We start from the raw sequence: 20,911 nt of genomic DNA, 5'->3' as shown, positions 1-20,911 counted from the left end.
AAAAAAAGTAATTTTGACCTTCTGATGGCAGCGACTACATGATTGTTTTCATTCATCTCCCACAAATGTACATCCAAGAAAATGTTTCTGGACATATTCAAAGAAAAAGATGGGCAGGGTATCTTCTTAAGCGCATTAAAATGAATTTTAATAAATTTAATAAAGCTATTTCAATTTAAGCAAGGAACTTGAATGCCAATTATCAATATGAAATGACATAAAACAAACACATTATGAACATGCAGAAATCTGGATCTACAATGGGAATGTTGACAGCGTCTAAAATCAAACAGCACTCAATCACTAATCTTCTCTGGGAGTAAGATTTGTCCCCTGCTGGGCCTATAATTTTGTTTTCTCTTTTTGTGCTGTTCATGTGTAAATATTGCCAATTTCATTTGACACAAAGAAGGAAAACAACTTAATTTTGTTTCTAAGCTAATGAATGACACAGAGTCCCCTCTAGGGGAGGTGGTGTGATATACGCTTCCTGACAATGATTTGGGGGAAAAGACAAGCCATTTCAAATGTTTGTAACAAGGAAACAAATTTATTGATTTTTAAAAGACAAGACACCATTTTGTTTTGAAAAACACAAGAAAGCTAGCCTGAGTTCAAGTCTGAAATATTCAGAAAAAATCCTACTAATATCTTTAGTATGTTCCAGTCATTTGTTTAAACAACACACTAAAAGTTAATATATATTTTTATAATTATAAAAGTTCCCCAGTTATTGTACAGTACACAATACAAATCGCCCACAAACTAGTATTTAGCTCCTGCCAATCTTGAGAGGACATGGTATACTAAAAGATTTAGCGTTTCTCACAAAAATCACATCAGGAAATACGTATTTACAAAATCAAATACATTATACAAAAAACCATCACATGTTATTCGGTAAAGATGTTTTTAAATAATTAAAAAGTTTATTCAACTGTAGTCCAAAAACTGGAAAAGAACATTACATTATCTCACACATACAATCTCTACAAAAGTTGCTTACCTCATTTACATAATATATTCAGTCGATTGTAAAATAAATGCTCAAATATCTCCTAGTGTCACTACGTTGTGTGCTTGTGGGACTGAAGAATGTCATCTGCCACTTACTAAGTGAAATTTAAATGATGGCACTTAAAAAAAATACAGTATTAAAAAAACCACAACGAAAGAAGTTTTACCTAGAAGGTACGAAAGCCCTGAGCGGTAGTGGAGTCACTGATTGGTAAGCGCTACAATTAACCTAATTAAAAGTTTACCACCTCAGGCACAAATTCCCAAGTTTTCTCAAGGCACTCACTTCAGTTTCTGGAGCCAACTCATTGGTCGCCACCATAGGTCCAAATCGATGACGGAGATGAGCAGAGAAAAGAATCTGCTTTGGTACAGAAGATGCTTTTTAAACGAATAAAATTTAATACCTTCCTTAGCGGGTCATAGAAAATTGTGTATGGTAGGCTAAAACAAGGCAATCGTTTGCTCAGAAATGCTAATTTATTCCAGGAAAATTTACTTGGTCATCAAAAGTCAATCAGAGTTTTATTTTTGCTTTCCTCCCCAAAATCAAACTTCTCACGGAGATTTGTTATCATCATTACTGAACTACATAAATGATTCTTACCAAATATTTCATTACTCAGGGCTTCCAATCCCAACGTCATACTTTATTTAAAAAAAAAAGAAAGAAAACAAAGGAAAGAAGGGGAAAAGATTCAAATATCAGAACCAAATAAAAGAGACAAATTATTTCTTTAAGAAGACATATCACCAATCCCTTTAAACAAAAGGAGAATCAATCCTAGGCAGTCACTTTGTAAGCGGCTTTTACTATTTAAGTAAAATTGGTAAACTAAACTCAGGTCTACTGGCACATAAAATCACTAGCAGCAATGGGCAAGGCATGCAAACTGAGAAGCATTTACAGTAAATCATCATGAAGATTCAAAAGAAGAGAGCTAAAGGAAAACCCTTTGAGGATTGCATGTTGACACACGAGTAATTTGCATGGTCTGACTTCCTCAACTGCCTAAATAGCAACGTGCGTGCGGACACTTGCACTATGCTACGGATGTCAGTAGACATCGGAATAGGTTACACTCCCGTTTGTGCCCAGCGAGGGCAGTGCGGGCACATATGCAGACAACACTGCTCTGTGGTCTGTCACACAGGGGAGGACCAGATCAACTGTCCAGAAGTTCCCTCGGAGAAATCAGCAATGTTGTAAGCAGAATGACATTCAGAGATATCTGAAGCAGTAGTCACAGCATGTCCCGACAGAAGAGCTTAGAGCAAGGGAGTGCCTCGCTCGCCACTCTGTCTCTCTCTGATTTATTAGCATTAACGCATTGGAGCATAGATAAAATTATGCCCCATATGAATTTCCAAACAGTATTTTATGATAGATGCAACTTCAAAGGCCTAACTGTCCCAAGTTCAGTTGTGTTTAAAGGAACTCATTTCTTCCTAAGGCTCCACTTGCATTTGTACTTTCTAAAGCTAAATAAATGAGATCTTCTGTTTTGGGAAAAAAGAAGAAATGTAACCCTTTATTTTATTACACCTTTTAAAGGCAATCAGGTACCTCCAGTGTGCAGAAACCAGTTACAACATAGGCCTGCACAGGCCAGTGTCTGTGTCCTCCCTTTCCAGAGAGTCACGTGATGCTAGAAAAGCTGATTTTGTCTTCTGTAAACAGTACACTTACTTAGATGGCAGTGAATATTTGGGAATAAATATATCAAGCCCTCTTGAAGTAAAATTAAGAGTTGTATATAAAATGCAAGTGTTCGGCATGGAGACACTTTCTTTTCTGACCCCCCCTTTAAAAAACAGTGTAATTAGACATTTGGATATAGAGGCTATTTTACTTTTTTAAGTCTAAATAAATGATCTGAAAGGCTTTTATCCCCCATTGTATATCTTACAATGCTCAAAGGGTTAATACAAGGCATTACAGCAAAGGGCTTTTATAGGACTAGAACTCAGCACCGAATTAATGCTTCAGTTCCAGTCTTATAAAAATCACCAGACTCGCAGAAATACTAGGGTTCTGTTAAGGGGTTTGCTCTACCGTGGACATGGAGGTTGCTTTGACCCTGTCACAGCCCGGTGTTCAACAACACTGCATGCCAGCCCTCCTCCCCCATACTCTGACATGACCCACAGAGATCATAGAGTTCTGATTTTCATTTCTGGATGGTTTGATTTGCTCTAAAGAATTTGGGGAGAGGGAGGTTATGACAAAGTCAATCTGTTACAGATAAGCACTGCCTCACCTCGTGTACAAATGTGACTAGTCATGTTTTTGACTTCCTACTGTGTCCACGCAATGAGGACCAGCACAGTTACACACTTGTTTGCTTTTACACCGATGCTGCAAGCACAGCGTTATTTTAGACATTTCAAATATAATAAGAATAATCTTTTAAAAACTGAAAATGCATTAAGCACTTCTAGAGAGAGTGTCCATGATGACAGCATGGGAGCAGTACTCACTCCTGATTGACATCTCCAGCATTCTGCAAGAACGTGCTCATTTCTGCACATCTACTACAAATCAAAGGCAGTTAATGTTGCACACTACTAACTTTATGTATGCAGCGCAAAAACCATCTGTGTATTTTACCTCTGTTTTTAAAGTACACCATCTAAAGAGAGGTGCATGAACCGTGCTATACAGTACAAGGGAAATCATGAAAAGGAACGCAGATCTCTGAAAAGGCAGTAAGACTCACACAGTCAATCCAAACACGATTTGGATGCAAATCCCTAGTAACTTGGTATCCAAAAGAAATAAAACATCAAAAACTGGGCCCTGTGTTCCCAGGAGAAGGTTCACCCATTCCACTCATTGTTCACTGGTTTTAGAAGTGCAAATCTTTTGGCTATAATTCTCCAAGTGTTTGCTAATATTAAACTATTCCTATAATATTCAATTGTATTACATGGAGACAGCTCTTCTGAAATGTACCAACAGCTCATGCACCTCCCTTCCCTTTTCCTCACCAGAAGTGTAGCACTTGGTTCACACTCATGTATTTCAAGACTATCATTTGATTCCAATGTCAAGAAATATCAAAAGTCCTTAAAATCCGTATTGTGTCAATAAGTCTACAATGAAGTCTCATTGTAATGCGAATTTTTAGAAAAGTCAGTTTTGGGGAATGAAAAATGGAAACAAATGTTAAATGACTACAACATGTGATTGTTCTAGCTTATGCCTGCATATAAATTAGTTTTGTTGTCTAATATATTTCACAATTCAAATCCAAAATTGATGTGCGTTCAAGTGTGTACTACAAATAGCTAGAAGTGTCATAAGCCATTGGTGTTCTGTTGTGTGCATTGGTTAGAACTAGCTACACTAGTGTAAAAGGATTAATGTTTCTAATTATTTATAGAAGATTTCAGAATATTTTTGAGTCAATTCTGACCATAACAAGGCTTATTAATATCTACTCTGTCCTAATTTAGAACAAACCATGAACAAGTGGAAGAAATGTGGAATTCTGGAGGGCCACTCAGTCCCTCACTCTGATGAGTCTACATCTATCCATTGTTAGCAGATTCCTTTCATGATACAAGTATCTCCAACATTAAATTAAATGAAACAGTGATACAAATACATTAAAAAATCAACCAATAAACACAGTGAAACCAGTAAATACATTTGGTCCAATACAGACATGATGCCATCTGTTGATGACAGGGAGAGACAGGAAACTGAAAGACCTCAGGAGGGAGAATTAAAATGAAGAGAGCTATGTGATGATTTAAATTTTATGTGTAAACATTTTCTAACTCACAACGAAGTAGATCCATGGTCTTTGTAGCTTATGATAGATTATGCAGGGGAGGGGTTTGCAAATTCATTGCCTTTGGGAATCTTCAGTAAATGAAGTGATGCTTGGATGCCAGTGAAGACTCAAGCATGAGGAAGTTCCTCAATACAAAATCAGAGCCCACTAAAAACCATATTTATGATATTTTAATTTAAGAAATGCTGTTGATCTTCAGAAGTTTGAGACAATCAGGCAATAACAGTTTCAATACACTGTGTTTCCTGATAAGCCATTTGGTATTTTTAACTTTCCAGATTGGTGCAGCCTTATCTCCTTAACCACACTCCTCACCCAACTCAACTGGAAAGATGAAGTCTTCAGTTTAATAGAGGCTTCAGTAGTGATCTAAACATTGTGTTGTGCTTTCCTTTGCTTTTTTTGGCTTTATTGATTTCTTTATTTATTGACTTTCACTGATTTATTTTTATAGTTATTTAAACAAAAGAATGTGTCCTATTTTGTTGTTGTTGTTGTTGATAACTTGAGTCCTGAAAAGAACCTTGGTTTTCATGCAAAATAAACATGATGAGCCTGTGCTCTTTAGGGTCTCACCTTCTGACTGTAGCAGACTCCTGCTCCATGTGTGTGCGTGCATGCATGGGTGAGTGCGTGTGCATGTGTGTGAATGTGTGCATGCGCATACAGAGACACACAGACACACAGACAGACATTTAGACTGAAAAGATGCACTTCAATAAGTACCTGCTCATTGTGTTAGCTTTCCAGAATTGTAACTAGATAAGAATGGTCTACAACATATGACCTTTAAGTAACATGTTTGTATGAAAACTAGCCTGTTAGTCCATACCCTTAGCAATCTGATTTATAATCAAGTGATATTCAGCTCCAAGGATAAAACATAGACAAGTCCACTCACAGTCACTCAGAGAGAAACTGAAGTTTTTGTCTCTTTGTGTTGCTTTACTTTTCCCCTCAATTCCCCTTGAAGAACATGTGGCCTGTCCTTACTTCAGGAGTCTGAGCACGACAGGCACACTTTACCAAATGGGTTGAAGAGTTATTCACGAACAAAATAAACCTTACTAAACCTTAGCTCAGTTCTGTTTTAAGGCACCATGTAATAGCCGAGGTACGATGATCCCTGATGTACATTCTTCAATGGCAATGGTCCATCCAGCCACCTATCCAAATCCTACAGAATCGGGGTCAGCAACAGTGAGGTGTGCCAGTCACACTGCCTTCAGGTTCTGTGTAAAATTTAAATCCATGTACTTTAGAAACCAGGAAATAACAATATGCAGGTCGCTACATTCCTTGCATTCTATACATTTTTTATAATAGCAGCATATTGAACTACTATTAGAAAAAAGACCTGGAATAAAAGAAAGTCATCCAAATGGAATGGTTTCCTGTATGTCCAGCTCAGTATAAGTAGCATGTACACTTTAAAAAAAAAAAAGTCAAGTCATTTTTCAGCTTCAGTATCTAACTATAACAGCCCCACTTAACAGCAGAATGCATCTGTGCAGTGGTCCCAATACAGAATCAGTAGTCTTTAAACAGAGGAATTGGTATGTAAATAATAGTTAAAAGTCAAGGTCTAACGGAAGCTTGCATTGTTAACATGGTTTAATAGTTATGTACACAAATTATGTACATATGAGCATAATCTCTTGCCATTCTGTCATTTACCCTGAACTGATAAATGCACAGCTCAATTTTTTTTCAGAGAAAAATAGATGACCTTCCCAACCCTCTACCATTATAATAAAAACGCTCTGTATTCTTTCCATACTCCAAAATGTTATCAAAATAGTGTCTTATGGTTCTGTCCAATGAAAAGCACCTTCCAGAAGCAAATTTGATGCATCTGCTGCCAAATGGGCATGCCTCCAGTGTAAATCAAAGAAATTCATTTCTTTTGATATTTCACAGAAGTGCATCTAATTAAAAAACTTACACATAAAATCATACACCAAGACTAACAATCAACAATAAAATATTTTAAGCTACAAAATGTAAATTACTTTTTAAGTATGAGAAAACAAAAACAATGACATTACGTGTTGTAAAAATCCTTCTTGACACCTGAAACTAAGGGGGAGTGGGGGAGAAACTCCTATTATTAAAAGGCAAATAATTTGTGTTAAAAAAAAACCTGGAAAAACACATACACCCATTCCATTTCACAACTCCAAAAAGGTAATGTTCAGCACAGACAGACTTTTGACAACAGTCAACCTTTAGGCTTGTTAAAATTTCAGCTTAAGCCCAGGATAGTGGGGTAAAGTAAGCTCGAGACATTATTTCGTGCTGTTAGACTGCCGTGTAGGTGTTGCCCGTGGCGCTGCACTGCCGGATGGTCTGCGTGCTCGTGACGATGTGCTCGCTGTGCACGGGGCTCAGGAGGCTGGGCTGCACACCACTCTCCAGGACTGGCTGCATGCAGCCCACTGGGAAGGCCTGGCTCAGCTCTGTTTTCTCTCTTTTGGCCTGAGGCTCTGAAGAATCGTCCAGGTCTTCATCCATCTCACTTTCTACTTCACTGCCTTCATCTGCACAGACACCACCAGAAGACATCAACGCATGGCTCATAATCACCCGAGTATAACAGCTCACTGAGCAACCTCGGCTTTCCCTAGGGGAGGAAACCTGTAGGCTGTCCTCTCGTGGGATTTTATTCCCCTTCGTGCTCTAGTGAGACAGTCACAATTCTTTCAGACATTTGGAATTTTATATAAAATTTCTGTATTGAACAACAGCATAATTTGTGCAATCATAATGTAGTCACTTTGGCATATTATACTGATCTTAGAGGGGGAGGGCACGCAAAAATGTTTACTGTGTTTGGTCCAGGCTGACTTAATGTAGATGAGGCCTGTGCTGCTCCACAGAACAACTACCACACTATGACTCATGATCTAACTACTGTGTAACTATTGCTCTACAGACAGCAAACATCAAACTGAATAAATTCTTAATTCATATGCTAAGAAAAAGCAAACTAATGAAGTGGTAATGGGAGATTTTAAACATGCACAAAGGACATCTTTGCTGGCAGCATTAATTCTGTAAATACTTGTAATTTGTTTCTGAAAATTAAACATATATATTATTCACCTTTGCTCCCAAATTTTATTACATTGATATAACTCATTTTTGTGGAAAAAACCCACAAAAATTCATGTTCCACTTGTAGCCAAGGGAAACCCATATAGGAGGCAGTAGCAACTCCGCCATGAGCCGGCCAGGGAAGGGATTAATGAAGGATCCCTTTATCCATCTTGCTGTAGATAGAAAAAGCTCTGAGAACACAGTCTGAGTAAACTCCAGAGTTGTAGGTCTATCTGACTTGCCCCTATCGTCTCTGAGAGACAGGTTCCTTAGGACACCAGGTCCTCAGTGCACTTCGACAGCCAGCTGTGCTCCCGCTCTGGAAACACACTTGAGTTTTGTTGCACAAAAGCTATAGTGGGGTACTCTTGGGGTTGATCAAATTCCTTGATTCTTTACTTTATGAAGAAGACTGTAGGTAAGTGATCACCCACGTAATTTTCTGAGGTTACAACTGCAATTTCACAGGTTGTACCTCTGCAGCAATAACATGCTGGGGGAGACTAACCTTCTCATTTTCTTGCTCTGGTACTAAAATGGAAATTAAGACAAGAACAGTGGTAACAGCATGTCAGAGAGAGCTATCCAAAGAGTGATGGTACAGACAGACACAGAAGGGGTGTTATGGAAATTCTGGGGCAGCGCACTTGGGGAAACAGTGCTGCATGTTTTTGCAGACTCCCAAGCCCTTTCTCTGACCTCAGTTTCTCTAGAGGGTCTCTGGTAAGAAGGTATAAATGTACTTCTTCCTAGAAATGCCAATAACTGTAACAATTCTTCAAGTTCCAAGCAAGAAGATAGCTATATTACTGTAGTGTTGCTTTCCTGAAAGACATGTTATGATTTAAAACCTCATTGCCATTTTAAGAATTGTTCTTTTAAAGTTGGATTGGATTTATGCGTTCTAGTCTTACTCAACTCACCTTTGACCCTTCTGTTCTTTTTACTGCATTGTCTTATTGACCATTAGGTTATTCAGGAGGGCATACCATGTATACATAACAGCATACACTAGACTGACAATACCATCATAGAAATCTATTTATCCTTCTCAACTCAACTACTGATCACTGTGGTTTTACGATACACATTACTGCTACCTCTGAGTTCTTTTGCCATTGAAAAGTTAGCTGACTAGTAGATGGGTAAGCTAAGGGGTCTTTTTATTGCCTGGCTTTGAATAAAATCCTCTGGTCCAATTTTAGAATATTCTTTCAGAATTCTGGCCATGGTCAATAATTTTTTATTTATACTGAACTTCTGTGACAAAGTTTAAAGAAGTATGGAACTGCATTTAAATTCAATCTTCTGCATTCAGTGTATTTCACATGACGAAGACATGAGGAAACACCCAGCAATATCCCAAGGGATGCCCAAGACAGCTAGCTGCTGCTTTCCTCCTGGTCTGCGCACTACGTCCAGAGGATCCCAGTGCTGCAGCCATACTGCTTCCTCTCACAAGATCTCAGCTAAAAAGTCCTTCGAAGTTTTCAGTTCTTACCTTTATCCAGATTTCCAGGAGACACAGCATTTAAATCACCAAACTGCAGAATAACAGACATTTGTGCAATAGTTATTACTTGACAGAATAAAAGAACATTCTATCAGTCTGTGGTAAAAACATCACTCCATGACTTTTTAAAAGTGTGAACTGCTGACCATTTTGCTCCCTAACGAGAAAGGCCACACAATTTTCCAATCAAATGTGTCAAATCTGAAGCTTAAAATATGTTGCAATTGAGTTGTCTTCACCTCTTTGAGAAAGGATAACAATTTTCTTTGGCTTCCATGCTCCATTTTACTTTTATTTCAGTTTAGCAATGAAGAAAGAGGCCTGGCTGACCTGGCTGGTGATGTGTGTGATGAAATCATTTGGAAGCCCCAGTCAAACAGTATACATCCTCATGCTTGGCCAGTGAGTCTGGCTGGGACCGTCATGGCTGGATCACAGCCTTGCAGTTGTGGGGACTCTCATCAGTGAGAGACAGACACAATGGGAGCTCCAGAGCTGAAATAGTCTTTAGGTCACATTGTAAAATTTGAGCCTTCTCTAAATTAATTGATACTCTTATTTACCAGGATACAAAGGCTCCTTTTTTTTTTTTTTTAAAGAAAGGAAAGGCATTTGCTACAAGCAATGTGAACAGCAGTTCTCCACACTGGAACAATTAACAGCCATGGGCATAGATGCTCCTTTCTGCTTTCTTCAATAGCTTGATGATAATCTAACAGCAAGAAAGTACATTTTGAGTCTCTCAGGGGGAACAAAGATAGATACACTAAATAAGAAACTGACTAGCAGAGGTACAAAGCTAATCCAAAAGAAGCAAAGTGAAACATAAAGCGTCTGCTTTTAGAAAAGATTCCACGGCAGTTTTTTTCAAAGCAGTTATTAGAAATTCAGATTTCTCAACAGACTTAAAAAGGATGAGACAGAAATTCTACTTACATTCGGAAGTTTGCTTATAAAGAGTTCCGTGATAGGAGTACATTTTTCATCTACAAGGAATGTCTATAAAGTAATAAAACTGATCTTATTTTGCAAACACGTGCATGTTGTTTCTTTCCCACTTAAACAAACACTATGTCCACAGATGCTACCTCGGGAGCGCATACATCTGTTCTAAGGTAAGGGTTCTGGAACAGTCCTCTTTGACAGCCACTTTCAGAGTAAGTTTGTGCATAATTCCAGAAAGTTCATACTGTCAGCTCACTTCCAAATATGACTCCATGTTTCTGTTCACTACATTTGGTCTTGGACTTTATTTGCTTATAAAGAGTTCCATATTCAAATCAAATTCATCTTTGTCACAGTTCAGGGTATTTATAATAATATATCCCTTTACTCCTTGTGGTTCTTAGCATTATAAAAGAAGATTAAGGAGAGGCATTCCACTCTATCGTTAAGCCACCGTTAAGCAGCTTTACTGGAATAAATGCATAGCTTTTCCAGGTGACTGCTTCTAAGGGAAGGGGCCTCCTGAACATGCAACTCCTACTCCATTTGCTGGAGATGCTGTCCCACTACTTGACAGTTGTATCTTACTGGGCAACAAAGCATAGCTACTGAACTGCTGTTTTGAAGAAGACCCTGAGTACATGGGCCAACATCCTATGTACATTTAAATAAAATTCAAAGTATAAATTATATGGTTTTTGAATCACAGAATATAAAACAAGCAACAAATATTCAAGGGGATTATTTATCCACCTTGGGTCTTAGTTAAACATTTAGGACTATAGACAGAGGACATTAAAAATTAAGAATCATTATATTATCATTTAATAATTCTTAGGATCTAGACTCAGAACAAACTGACAATCATGACTCTAAGCACATCTCTGCTTATAAAAGGGTGAGGATAGGTTGTATATTACTTATCTGAATGCTTGGGAGCAAAAGTGTTTCAGATTTCAGACTTTTTACAAATATTAGAATATTTGAAAACATATAAAGATTATGGATGGAACTTAACTATAAACATAAGATTCCTCGTTTTATAAATAATTTATATACCTAGCAATTGCAGTATTTTTAATGCACATAATTTTGAGTGTACCCCATCACATGATACTTGCAGTATTACAGTGGTACTCAAAACTGTCATATTTTGAGATAGTTTTAAGTTTTGGATTATAGTAGTTCAAACTATAATGTATTTGTTCATTTAAAAACCTTAAAGACACTTGTTACTATATGTAAAGGTTTTTCTTAGAAACTCTGCTTAACTTGGATGTGTCTGACTATTCATAACGATGAAAACAAGCCGTTCAACCTGAAACCACCTATTGTTACTGTTATTAGCAAAATAACATGCACGTGCGCGCGCGTGCGCGCACACACACACACACACACACACACACACACACACACACACTGCTTTTCAAAACGCTCTGGGCTGGATGATGTACAAAGAGCAGCAAAGACATTGCCAATGTCCTCAGATATCTCTGAGATAAATGACAAAGTTGTACACACATAGCAAAAGGAGACAATAGATGAGAAATCAAAGAATCCAATGAAGAAGTGAAGAGATTTTAATAGACTAAAGAGAGAATTTTTAGGTGTATTTCATATGTGAGAATCCAGTGAAGAAGTGAAGAGATTTTAATAGATTAAAGAGAGAATTTTTAGGTGTATTTCATATGTGAGAGCAATATACATGTACATACACATATGATATATAGTAGAAGGAATTAATTTCAACCCTATAGCTAGGCTGGGTAAGATTTAGCATCAGTTCATCTGTTCAGTTATTAAATAAATATTTAATGAGCACCTACCACATTTGAACACTGACCCAAACAGTATCAGTCAGATCAAATTAGAAAATCCTTTTATGGAAGTAACTATAAGTAGTTGCTTCCAGTATGAAGGCTGGGTAGGCTAGCAGGAAAATGAGGCAGCCCAGAAACCTTAGGGGTCAAAAATGAGAAATGGAAATCAATTGTACGGGCTTAAGGTTTCAGCAGCCAATCAAAGTAGTGGTAGAAAGGCATGAGAGGGTGCAAAGAGGAGAAGCATGGGAGAGCAGGCAGATGTCATGGACCCTCATCAGGTCAGAAAGGAAGGAAGCAATATAAGCTGTGAATAGAAATGAACAAGGGGACTCATGAGAAAGCCTGGGTTTTGTAAACCTCTAGTTGCAGAAATCGGTGAAGCTACTTTTGTAGAGTTTTTCTGCTGTAGAAAGGACTGGAGCAGAGAAAAGCTACTATGCATTGATATGACAGTACACACATACAGAGTGCATTAATTAGTGGTCCAGTATGTTTTCTTCCAAATAAGTGTGGCCTCATGGGTCACTTTCTGAATATACTTTCTTGAAGAAGCCTTTCCCAGAAGCTCCACCTAAAGAACCCCATTCCCCACCGCTCCCAATAACTGCACGTACTTCCCGGTCTGTATATAAGGGCAGCTGTGCTTCCTTCCCAGGCCCTTCTGCAGGAGCCTGCAGTGCTGACCTTGTCTGCTCACTTAGTGTGCGTTTTAACTATGACACTGGTGCCACAGCATGAGGACTTTATGCTGTCACCAGTCCATTCCAAACCTCAGTGTGGTGTCTGACCCCCACTGTGAAGAGGAAAGGAATGCTTACAGACACATGCACCCGTTCCTTCACTTTAGCCTCCCAAACAAAACTCAGTATGTGTCAAGACGGGGGAACTGGATTCCATCCTATAACTATAAAAAAAAAAGTTAGTCGATTTGACTACCACCACTTAGTAAACATGTGACGTTACATTTGAGGCCAGAGGTATTTTCATTTTAAAGTTATGAGAAAGAGATTTTGGAGGTGAGGGCAGTGAGAGGGATATAGAGATCTCATATTTTTGTAAGAAATATAAATATATAAATTAAGGGATTTAACAAGTGCTCTTGTAGAAAATGCATGGCATTCAGTGCGCAAAGGAATTAAAATTATGTCAACCAGATGAACAGGAAATTCTGTAAAGTCAAAACAAGCATGGATTACAGAAAAGGCATGGCATGGATGAAGGCAGAGTCGGCCTCAACTAGTTCTGTTGTTTTTGAAGAGAAAAACTTGTGTGAGAAACCACTTCTGCAGATTCTAACCAGAGGTCCCAATACTGCCCCCCGAGTGGCCCAGACGCCCAAGAGAATATCTAAGCACTGCAGTGTGTGGCAGCCCGGCAGTCCACAGGGATACAAACAATGGCTATGCAGTGTGAGGGGCACCTCTTCAGCAAGCCCCCGGGAGCCACCAAGCAGTTGAGGGGTAGCTTCTTGCAGGACGCAGAGGCTTCATATACCCAAGAGGTTTATTAGGATCACAGAGGTGAGAACTGTCAGTGTGACATGAGGTAGTCAGTTCGGAGAATGAAGGAGAAACTACAATTGAGACTGTTAAATGTATGGGGCTGAAGATGAGAACACCTTTAAGTTCCTCATCCAGTGAGGGTCTAGAGAGCAACTCTTAACACTGAAGCTCCACAGTAAGGGATAGGACAGCCTGGTTTGTTAGCACCATCCCATGGTTCCATGAGGTCTACACTGTACAGAGGATACAGTCAGAAGCCCAGTTGCCGGCCTGTGAAAGGACTACAGGCCGTTTATACAGCAGAGCCCAAAAGAAGTGTGAGCAGACCTTGATAAGCACTCCTACTGACCATGAGCTTCAGCAGCTGACAGTCTGTAGAGTGAGGAAAGCTTCAGTTACCGAGAAGCTTCTTCCTGCACGAGTGTCAGTTACTGCAGGGGAATCTACACAGACCCAGGAGGAGGGCATGCTGGCCTAGGTTGCAGGCCAATCTTGAGCTATTTATCCGAAGTTGGCCTTGAACTTTCTGCCGCCTGCTTCTACATCCCAAATGCTGAGATCATTGGCATGTTCTACCATGTACTTCCTGGTCTGTATATAAAGTCTGTATGGACTCCTTCCCTTACTCCTGCCATTTTACAATCACGTATGAAATTTTTCAATCATTACTATTAGTTAACATTGAATTCAAGCCTGGCTATGACTGTCTAAACCTAATTATATTGATGCTCTTCCCTAACACTGGCATTTTCTTTCTAATTGACTTATTTCTCCATTCTATTTTGTTGGTCATGTTTTTCAAATCACTGAATTAATTTGCCTCTGATTATCACTTTGGCTACATACCAAAGAATGCTGCCGGATTCTTTGTAATTCTATGGATTATTTGATTCAGTATTCAAAGACTGTAGGCTATTTTTTTCTGTTACAATACAGCATTATTAAAGACTGCATTATGCTTTGTTATTTTTTCTGTTTATTTTATCGCCTGAGTTCACCTTTGTTGGACCAAAAAGTGATGGTCCAATTATACAAATCATTGCTTGAAATTATAAGTACACAATCAACTAAATCTTAATAAAAGGCAATCAAATACACTTTGGGGCAATGCATAGAATTCAATGTTTATAAACTTATGCAAAAAGGATGGGAATAGAACTAAGGTCAAGTACTTACTATGTGTCTGTCTGCGTCTCTATCTCCCTATTTACCTCACAGTGCCAGCAACAAGGCACCTGGCTGCTGGACTCTGACAGTGTAGACCTCACGGCATCACAGGGTAGTGCTAACATAAACAAGCTTTCCAAGGTCTTTGTTGTTGCAGCTGGTGATGTGGGGTGGTCCTCACGAAACTGGAAGACAAGGCTGTAGTATCCTACTCCTTACTGTATGACTCCACCTTCACCTTACCAATTTAACTCTCGGAATAGTTCCATAAATAAACTGTCTCTAGGCTTATTTTACTGATGACAAAACTAAGTCTCAAGCAAGAATAAAAAGAACTTTTTAACTATTCAATTTAAAGTGATGAGTACAGCAGAGCAAGAGCACACAGGAAACGGACCAGCTTGACTGGATTTAAATCACAGTTCTGACACTGCAATCGCTGTGATTCTGGGCCAATTATACTGTTGGAACTTCTGGTTTCCTTATCTACAAGTCAGACAGGGTTAGCACCAAGATTAAATATGCACATTTACCCGAAGGTCTAGAACAGAGACAAAGACAGACTGTCTTTGTACCCAGTTTCCCATCACTGTGAATAGAACCCTAAACTTCCATAGCCATTGGAAGATGATCTCAAAAGGAAGACCTCTCAGCTGAAGAGGGCTGTAGCAATCCTAGTCTGTTAGGCTTTGGCTTGAGGTTGCTGATACTATACATTCCATGTAGGGTTGGGGCTGGAAGTGATTTTTTTTTAATTAAGTTTTCTATGTAAACAAATGCCGCGAGAAGGGCTGTCCTGCACAGGGACAGGACGCACATATGCTGAGTGTTTGCAGGGAAGGTGGAGATCATGCAACTCGAAATGGCAAACAGCTCAGATGAGTTTTGGCTAATTTATTTACTTCCACTCTGAGAGGCGAGCAAAGGAATAAGGCCCTTTAAAGTTTCCCACATCGAGGTAGGGAGATTGTCCACATGCAGGTTTAGAACTTACAGAGTCAATCATAATCTTTTCAACACTCTGCTGCCGGTTGAATTTTGGAACATTCCGGATTTTACAAGCCACATAACACTCAACAATGGTTGATGGTTCGTGCTTTGTTAACTAAGGCTAGGGTTAGGTAGTGGCAACTATTTCAGATGCTTTTGACGGGGAAAGAAATGGTTTAAATTTTAAATTTTAAGATGTTCTGAGCATTGCTTTCCTTAACTATCTCCCAAATGAGAACAAAGGTCATGAAACCATTCTGCAATTAGCACTGGTACAAGGTTTCACAACCAGCGGGGGGAGCTGCTAATTTACAGTAACTTCCAACCTGATTCTGCTGGGAATACTGATGTTTACTTGGGAAAGTACTAGGCTCCTTGGTGGCTTTCTCCTATGTGTGCACTTTTCTATATATTTTCTAATAGTTTTCACTGATAGAAAACAAGATCAAGATTTCTGTCAGTTTTCTCTGTATAAAGACACTTTCACTCTGACACTGCTAATGGCCCTGCTCTTTGGGGCTGGCCAGATGCCCTGGCAATGGGCATATATGGCCCCACACACTCGCACATTTAAGATACAACTTTTTCTATTCAGGCTCTTTGTTCCCTGGGGATACAGCAGCATACTTATCTTCACACTGTTTCAAAATCTCTAAAAAACAGTCACCAGAGAGCAGGCAGGTAGTAAAGTATACAGCGATACAGGCGTAGCTGCTTTGGAAGACAAGTAGCTTCAAACATAGGAATGTTCACCATCATCATCAAGCCAAAGCCAGAGCAGGGAGTAGTCTGTTCTGAGCTCACTCCAGCGTCCTGGTTTGCCTTTCTCTAGGTTGTTCCTCCCACCCCCAAATTCAGGTGGAGGTTCCTTTTTGGAGCCTATTTCCCTCCTACAGTCTACCTTTCTGCCATGCTGCAGTTTTCTAGGATCTGAGAATTCCCTGCCCAATGGCCCTAAGTTCCTTCCCAGGCCTGTGAAATCTATTCAAAGCAAGTGTGAGCTTGTATGTGTGTGTGTGTGGGGGGGGGGTGCAGCTAATTCATATGCAAGGTTCAGGAAAATCCTGATCACTAGTCCGAGGTGTTCACAAATGAGTGGACTAGAAGAGAAGTATGTAAGAGTAGAGGTCAGCTGCATCTGGGTCTTTCTTTTCTGGCATGGATGTTGGAAGAGACAGAAAGTTAAATGTAAGTCACATGTTCTGAGTGATCAAGATATATCTGTTAAAAGTAGATGGATAGAGCTGACTTTATTTATAGTTGGTTCACGAAGTCACAAATATTTAGGCATATGTTAGGTTGAAGCTGGAAAAAGACACTTTATAAAAATAAAATAAAATAAAATCTATCCATAAAAGAGAAAGAACCCTGCTCCTGACCTGACTGTTTCCCACTGAAGCCAAGTATAATATCTAATAGTAAAGAACAACCTTAACTTATTACAGGAGAGAAGGACTGGAGATGATTAATAGCTGTCTTAGTCAGGGATTTGTTGCTGTGAAGAGACCCCATGCCTACAGCTCTTATGAGGGAAAACTTTAATTGGGGATGGTTACAGGTCAGAGCCTTAGTCAGTCATCATCAGGGCAGAATGCATAGTGAAGTGCAGGCAGACAAGGTGCTGGAGAGGCACTGAGAGTTCCACATCTGGCTCCACAGGCAGAGACAGAGCCATTGGTCTTGGTTTGAGAATTTGAAGCCTCAAAGCCCACTTAAATGACACACTTTCTCCAAAAAAAGCCACACATCCTAATCCTTTCAAATAATGCCTCTTCCTATGAGCCTATGGGGGCCATTTTCATTCAGATCATGACACAGGCAATAATGATGCAGAGAGACAATGAGATTGAGCAGGAATGGAAGCATGGTCTCTTCAAGACAAAGGTCAGATTTGCAGAGCTTTCACTTCTTCATTTTTGGCCCATATTCCTGTTGAGAACATCTTTCCTGACATTCTGAGCACTGTATTTTATTAAAACAACGGCATGAAGAAAAGGAGAAAAGAGTAGTTTTGCTAGGGAAAGAACTTTCCCACTCTAAATCTGCTATACATCTGTAATCATGGCAGGAGGAGAGCCATGAACTGGAGGCTACAAAGCAAGTCCTGTTACAAGACGGAAGAAAGAAACAACACTAAGATTTTTCCCACACTGAGCAAGGGCAGTTTACCTTTATCAGTGGGACCAGCAACCACAACCTTCTCTACAACAGAGAACCACAATACAGCAAAGTCAGCTTCCCAGGGTCACTTGGGGTAGGCCCAGGATCAAAGAAGCCAGTAGGTGGCACTGTCATGCTTAATCTATGTCCAGGAACCCTACACAGCTTGATCTTATGCCAAGCAGTAACAGGCCAAAAGTTCTCTAAACAACCTAGAGACAGGCGCGCTGCAGACGTCTCTGGGGTCTACAATAAATAGTTCAGATGTTGAGGTGTTTTAAGTAATCTTGAATTTCTATTTTCATTCCTTCCCCCATTTCCAGATTTAAGCACGTAAACAAAATCCTAACACCGTGGAGAGGGGCTCTAAAATATTCTAGAAGGTACAATTGGTCTGGGCACTTTGCTTTCTTGAGTAAGGAATCTCATCTATGAAGCATGAGAGCCAACAGGAAGTCCTTTCATCATTCTGTTGTATTTCCCTCAGTGATTATTTTTCAATACTTTCTGTGGGATTCTCTCTATGCACATAGAGGAGGGGCTGGAGAGGTTGTAGCTAGTAGCCAGCAGAGGAGACTGAACATAGGAAGCGGGTTGATGGGGGAGATTCTGAGGGGAGATGGTGACTATACCTGGACTCGTGCTGTAAACAAAATTAAGCCCTTCTCCTGGCTGGGATAAATAGACAATACTACCATATGCAAAGAGAAGATGAACAGAATGGCCAACCTGGAGAAAGGCAGGAGACAATGGACGAGCTTTCAAAGAGTCAATTCTAGGAATCTGGCAGATGGCGGTCTCTAAGAAGAGCTTCTTCCATGGCTTCTCCAGGGTGTCACATTCATGATGTACTTTCAGGTTGTCTGAACTTACGCTAATATAGGAAAGCAGACTTAGGTCTGAAACCAAACTACAAAACCTCAAAATAAAAAATTTCATTTAGGTCTGGTGTAGTCGTGTGGAGGAGGGTATGAAGGAGGTGAGAGATATAATTTGTTGTTTTCTAATACATTTGACCTTCCAATTATAAGATTGCTTCAATTAATGCTACATTTAGTTTGCATATTCTAAATATCTAAGAAAAAAGGAAGGACAGGGAAGCAGGATGACCAAGAGACATCCATGAAAACCCGAGAAAGAAGCCTTGGAACAAAAGGATAAAACCTTATATGCTAGGCATCTGGCTTACATGTTATGAGAAAGAACATGCACATGCATTTATGTTTTTGTGCTGTATGCTATCGTAATTCCTACTGAGAAACCACAAAAGCAGTTTATATGATAACAAATTTAAGTGGGTATCATGAGCCCTGGTTATTGGAGTGGGGCTGAAGCACTCTGTTCATTTAACTTAGCACTTGCCATTTCTACTTTGAGACTTTCCACTCCTGTTGGTCTTCGTGGTGAAAAATGACACTAATACATCTTTTCGCAAGGTTTGGAGTACTAATAAATGAGAATCTAAAACATTCAGCAGAGTGACAGGATCTGACTTCAATTAAAATGTCACTGAGTGACAGCAAGCATTTTACAAATAACAACATAGCTTTTGACAGGATTCCATAATTTCTCAGTTACTGCTATACACAGGTGTTTCTGCAAAAACTTCAACTTGTGATACAATTCCTTTTTAAAAATAGGCTTTAAAGTAAGTCTACTGTTCCACCGGCATATGTTCAGAGTACCCGTAACTGCCCTAGAATCCTGTGCACTGACACAGGTTGTCTTTGGTTGATTTTAGCTTCCATGCTTATGTGCATGGCTGTACTTCCTTTCTCCAAGGGAGACCCTTTCACTTCATGACTACGTCTGCCAGCTGAATTCCTACCAATCCTTTGCTTTTTAGTTTTTTTTTTCCCTCCCCTTCACTCTGAATAGTTTAACTTTGATGAGTCCAGGAAATATCTTCTCTAGATGGTGTTATTATTAGATAGGTTGTTTCCCATATTTATGTTCAAACTGGACAATTAAAGAGTTACTTTGTTTCTATTTTTAGATTTTTGAGTTAGGATTTCATTACCATAACCTAGTTTAACCTCAAACTCACAATTCATTGCCTCGGGCTTGAAATGCCACACTACAGATGGATGACACCATACCTAGGTCATATTTTCTAATTTTTCTTTTGAAATGTTGGCTACAGAGGTGGTTTAGAGCTAATAATATCTGGGTATGGTTATGATTAAAAAGAAATCAAATATATTAATTTCAAATACATAATATAAAATGCTTGTCAAGAAGAATCATTTTACGAAGCAACCCAAATTGTTTATATTCAGTGAATATGTTAATAAAGTGTGTATTTAAGATGTAATACATACACACACCACAGATTACCAGACAGATTCTAAACAGCCAAAAATTTTTTTCAGAAAGGCTATTTTTCTGCTCAATTTGCCTTGTCAGAGCTGCATGGAATACTTTATGGTTTTGAAATTTTCATTTACCAGGTTTCACAGGTGTGCGACAGGTGTAACACATCTGTCTTATGTCCACTCCTAAAATCTTATCACTGTCAGAAAACCAATGGGCACACTTAAAATACCTACATAAAAGTGAAAATTTCAGGAATTCTGACTGTAAATAAATTCTGTTTTCTATCATGTAGTAGAGAACAAAAATAAATCAACTAAACAACAAAACAAAAAGGAAAAAAAGGAAGTCTACAATTGCAAATGTTACAAATGACATAGCAGGGCTCATTATTCTAGTAGCAGACCGCCATTTTGGAAGAGACTCAGAGGGGCTGCGTAGCAGCTTCTGTCTGGCGGACTAATTCATGGTGGTCCTTACTGAAGCAACCGAAAGTACCACACTGAGGATGAATATTAATGTGCTCAAAAATAGATTTTGTCTATTTATTGTGTTTGTTGAAAAACATGTTGACCTCTT

At 39.1% G+C, this 20,911-nt stretch overlaps 1 protein-coding gene across 10 annotated transcripts in view; it reads right to left on the bottom strand.

Annotated features, from left to right (window-relative positions):
* Nucleotides 1-530: 530 nt before the first annotated feature.
* The window catches only part of Rfx3 (regulatory factor X3), a 243,934-nt gene continuing 223,553 nt past the window's right edge, over nucleotides 531-20,911 (bottom strand). For 8 of the 10 annotated variants that reach the window (XM_087908011.1, XM_087908013.1, XM_087908014.1 and 5 more), the window contains 3 exons: nucleotides 10,369-10,431; nucleotides 9,421-9,463; nucleotides 531-7,360 (listed from right to left, as the gene is read on the bottom strand). In XM_087908011.1, the coding sequence (XP_087764137.1) occupies nucleotides 7,122-7,360; nucleotides 9,421-9,463; nucleotides 10,369-10,431 (345 nt within the window). In that variant the 3' untranslated portion in view covers nucleotides 531-7,121. The remainder of the gene's footprint in view (nucleotides 7,361-9,420; nucleotides 9,464-10,368; nucleotides 10,432-20,911) is intronic. The other 2 variants (XM_087908016.1, XM_085693753.2) reach the window with 1 other exon arrangement.

The sequence above is a fragment of the Myodes glareolus genome, chromosome 7 (genome assembly GCF_982192425.1).
Source record: "Myodes glareolus chromosome 7, mMyoGla1.1, whole genome shotgun sequence".
Lineage (NCBI taxonomy): Eukaryota > Metazoa > Chordata > Mammalia > Rodentia > Cricetidae > Myodes > Myodes glareolus.
Note: the sequence above shows the minus strand (reverse complement) of the source record. Positions and strands in the feature narration are given on the sequence as shown.